This window comes from Emydura macquarii, unplaced genomic scaffold, assembly GCF_026122565.2.
Source record: "Emydura macquarii macquarii isolate MOO-44397 ecotype Brisbane River unplaced genomic scaffold, CSIRO-AGI_Emac_v2 contig_3348, whole genome shotgun sequence".
Lineage (NCBI taxonomy): Eukaryota > Metazoa > Chordata > Testudines > Chelidae > Emydura > Emydura macquarii.
The window spans coordinates 5,989,032-5,993,449 of NW_027133485.1; the positions used below are offsets into that span (position 1 = coordinate 5,989,032).

Consider the following 4,418-nt stretch of genomic DNA (forward strand, 5'->3'; position numbering starts at 1 on the left):
CATGTATACAGTGTTAGCACATCAAAGGATTTGACCTGCAAGATAAGCATCAGGAAACAAGAAGAGGTTGAAAGATTGTGGGAGTTACCTTAATGTCCAAGAAACAGTCTACATTTCTTAGCAAGCCTGTGAGCCGAAAAATACCCAGGGTAGCTCCCATTTTCTGTGAAGTTTCCTAATCCTGAAATAATTTGAGTTTTGTCTGAGTGCTTGAAAAAAAAAAGGCACCTAAGAATGGAAACATTTCCTAGCAGGGAATCTCTCTGCCTTTGCATGGTTTATTTACAATGCAATATAAATAATTGTTATAAGCAAGTAGTAATTGCTTGGATATCCGTCAGATTCATTTGCCATTTATTTGATTTTAGGTTTATTTTAACAGCCATTATAAGCAATCATGTGGTTAAAGCGTGTAGTGGAAGCTTCAGGACTGTGTATAGTTTAAATGAAATCGAATTGGTTTCACTTTCTTCCAAACCATTTCGCTCTTTTTCTCTCCTATCCCTCCCCCCCCCCCCCCCCATTCCTCTCTCTCTCATTGAAACATTTTCTCTACGTTCTCCCTGGTCAAATGAACTCTCAGGAACTTTTAAAGCAGGAGACCGGTTTGCAAAAATCAACAGAATAAAATGACCGATGTTTATTGTCAGTAAAAATGAAATGCCAGGTACGTTGCACCAGAAAAGGCCGAGCCTCATTTCACAACCGAATGGCCCCTGAATCAAGTTCTTCTCTCACCGGCTTTTGGGAGAGGAGCTGCAGCAGCAGGGAGACGCTGGGAACAAATCCCTGCTGGAAAACGACCCCGGTGATCTGGAGGCAGAACGTGCCCTAGAGTTTGGACACCGGGGGAGCGCTGCCGACGGTGGCATGGTCCGGCGGGAAGTGGCGCGGCGTGTGAACGGGCGGAGAAGGCAGGTCGCCGGCGCAGTAGCCGTGCGGCAGAGCGGGCCGCGCTGGGTCTCTCTGGACAGGGCAGGTCTCTGGGCTTTACTTGCTCGCCCGTAGACAGGCAGGGGCGGCTGCGGGTCTCGGCAGCTCCTGGGGCAGCCCCTGGCAGAAGGCGCAGCGGCGGGGCATGCCAGCGCAGTGTCCGTAAACCGGGCCCAGGGGCCCCGCTGCCGCGTGGTGAGCTGGGCACCCGGCGATGGGGCAGGCGGAGTGAGAGGGGGCCAGGCTGGGCGCCCCGGCCGGCTGGATGGGGCGGGTGTGGGGAAGCGCCTGGCCGCGCCGCCCGGCGTGCAGCTGGCTGAGCAGCCGCCTGGTCTCCTGCAGGGAGCGGCTGAGGCTGAGGATGTAGCTACGGGCCAGCAGCAAGGTGGCGAGCTTGGAGAGTTTGCGCACCGCGGGCCCCGGCGAGCCGGGCATCACCGCCCGCAGGCCGTCCAGCGCCTGGTTCAGGTCCTGCATCCGCCGGCGCTCGCGGCTGTTCACCTTCAGCCGCGTCCGCTGCTCCTCGGACCGCTCCTTCCTGCCGCCCCGGGGCTTGGCCCCGGCCCCGCTCCTGGGGCTCGGCTCCCCGGATCCCTGCGGGGGAGCCCCCGGCGCTCGGCAGAAGGCTTCCAAACCTCGGCCGGACAGGAGCTCGGGGGCGCTCGCTTCCCCCAGCGCCGGGGAAGACGCTCGGCTGGAGGTGGAGCCCGGGTCGGAATCCATGCGGAGCTCCTGCCCCGCCAGCTCCGGGCTGGGAGGATCCCCCAGGGCAGCTCGGAGCCCCCAGCGCACGCAGCGGCCCCTGCGCCTGCCCGCCCCGGGTTGGCCGGGCGAATGGAGCGGGCGCCCGGCGGAGCTGCTTATTTATACAGGCCGGGCCGGCACAAAGGGAACAATGACGCCCAATCACCAACGAGACCCTCGCCGTGAGGCGGCTGCCGCCACTGTCCCCCCGCGCCCCGGCTGCTGGGCTGTGGGCTCGGGTCCGATCAGCCCCGCAGCGCGGAGCACGCAGGGACCGAGTGACATTGCCCCGGCCTCCTCCCGCTGGCTGGACCCTGAGAAGCCGCTGCCTCCCTCGCACGCACTCCCGGTCCCCTCCACAGTGGGCCCCAGTCACCCCGGAACATGGCCCAGGGTCTCCGCACCAGGGCCTGCCATGCAGAAGGTCCGGGAAATGCTTCCTGCAAAGTGAGCTGGGGTAGGGCCGGGGCAGACTGAGAGCCCACGAAGCGTCTGGCGGGCATAGGCCAGGGGGTATCTTGGTCCTGAAAACTAGAAACGTGGGCCACCGTCTCAGAGAGTGTAATGGGTGCAGTCCCACTGATCTCAGGGAGGGAAGCCACTTTACCCCAGCTGGGGACGTGGCCCACTGTTGGCTGGGCAAGCAGAGCAGGGCTCTCCATCGTTTCCTCTAACCTGCACCTTTCTTCACCCCAAAGTTATTCTGAAGGTAAGGACGCCCCTGGAAATGATGGCAGTGCGGGGGTTGGGAAAGTGGCATCGGTTTGTTATAAAATAGTCAAGGTGGGGGAAGGGGCGGTAATCTCTTGTATTGGACCAACCTCGGTTGGTGAGAGAGACAAACTTTCATGCTGCATAGAGCTATCGTGCTCTTCTTCAGGTCTGGGAAAGGTAAACAGTCTTGCACCTAAATACAAAGTGGAACAGATCGTTAAGTATATGAAGTTAACACATGTGGCAAGAGACCCTGCCAAATGAAATGGGCAGTTAACAATTGCTTAACTATCGGTTCCACCTTGTATTCCACCTGTGACACTCTCATTACCTTTCCCCACTCTAACTGAAGTCAGTGGAGCTGCACTCACGTGCACTAGCAGTGAATTTGGTTTCCCGATAAAAAATGGGTAAACAAATGGTCTTCAAGTGTTCCAAGTCTAAACTAGATTCTCGTGAGATTGCGTGGCCAGTCCATCCAGACAGGAGGCGCTCAGCCTGCTGTGCTATTGCGGAATAGGAGCTCTGAAGTAAGGCTTTTTCTCTCTTCTTTTTAGCTTCTGGGATTATTACCCCCAGGAATAGTCAAAGCCACATTTAAATGAATCACCCAACTGGAGGGCTGGAAAAAAAGGTTGAGAACAAATTTCAGATAGACACCAAAGAACAGCAGATAGGGAACTTCTCCCTGGGATGGCTCACCTCTGCCACTGGGAATACCTTTTTTACAAGAGGTGAAAAAAAATCTTGCACGATGGTCTCTGTGGATTAGTATCAGCAGTAGCAGACAACAGGGTCAGCTTGGATAGCCTTAACAGAAGTACTCTCTCATGTAGTCCCGTCTCACAGAAGTCTCTGGGCTAGAGGGTAGCATTGCTAGAATACACAAAAAGTTACTGACGTGGAAACGAGAGACATTGTCAAATTCCCATTTCTAACTGTCCCAGTGTTGCTGCAAACAGGGTGAATGTGAGGGCATGTATACATCTGAACGTGCTGAAAGGTTATATTCAGTATGAGCATATATCCTATTTGTGATTATATATGTGTGTGTGTGGTTTTAGGTATGTGGGAAAGATTACTCACTGAGAATTGAACTGAGATTCACACTGAACAGCTATCAAATGGTAAAAAAGAAAAGAAAAGTCCCTCCTAATCCACAGTTCACTAAACTATCGTTAGAGTACTAGATAATACACACAAAGTATATTTGTCTTCATGTCTGACATTACCCTACATTATATTACACTACTGCAAACCAATGGTTTATGCAGAAATAATAGCCATATAATACACGTGCTGAATAATTGAAAAGGAACGTTCCTTTCATATTTAGTGCCTTTTATTTCTAGTGCCTGCTATTGGTGTGGATAACAAGTGTCCACATTAAGTGAACATCTGAGCTTGGACAGCAATTGATGACCTGTGTGAAACAAGGTTCAGTTCAGGTTGTCAGTTCAGTTCTTGGTGAACAGGTGTCCACATCACAAAAATGTCCACAGTATCTGGCACTAATTCAGATCTTAGTTGGCAGCCTCTGTAGAAAGTTCAAGGAACAAATGGCAAAGGAGACCAAAGTCTCTTCTATTCCTTGAAGTGGTTCTTCTAGGTTGCGGCTCATTGGCAGGGCAGTATGGGGAAGTTTGCACAGGGTTAAACCTCTTCTGTGAATTCATAAAGGACTGCAGTCTCCAGGGCTTTGAAAGCAGCACCTCCCACAATCAATTAATTCAGATGAAATAATAAATAAACAAACGTAGTTATGGCCACAAAAGTCATGGCAACTTTGTCCTCCGTCGTTTATTCCCTGTCAAGGTCCCACTGGATAAAATTTAATTATTTGACAAGTCAACAAAAAATCTTACTAGTTGCCATAATTTAAAGTGTTGCCTGGTCTCTGAAAACCAGTCTCGGCTCCTTTGGCTTCAAACGGAACCAGCAATAATGATTCTGTAACAAGAACTCAGCTCACCAGTTTGGCTGATGTTGCAGGAAGCAGATCAGAATTAATCTTGTTCTTTGGCAGC

The 4,418-nt window shown here is 52.2% G+C and overlaps 1 protein-coding gene across 1 annotated transcript; it reads right to left on the minus strand.

Moving 5' to 3' along the window:
* Nucleotides 1–618: 618 nt before the first annotated feature.
* LOC137143774 (oligodendrocyte transcription factor 3-like) lies at nt 619–1,857 on the minus strand. Its single transcript, XM_067533754.1, has one exon. It carries the CDS (start codon nt 1,654–1,656, stop codon nt 991–993), a length of 666 nt encoding a protein of 221 aa, XP_067389855.1. The 5' UTR covers nt 1,657–1,857; the 3' UTR covers nt 619–990.
* Between the last annotated feature and the right edge of the window lie 2,561 nt (nt 1,858–4,418).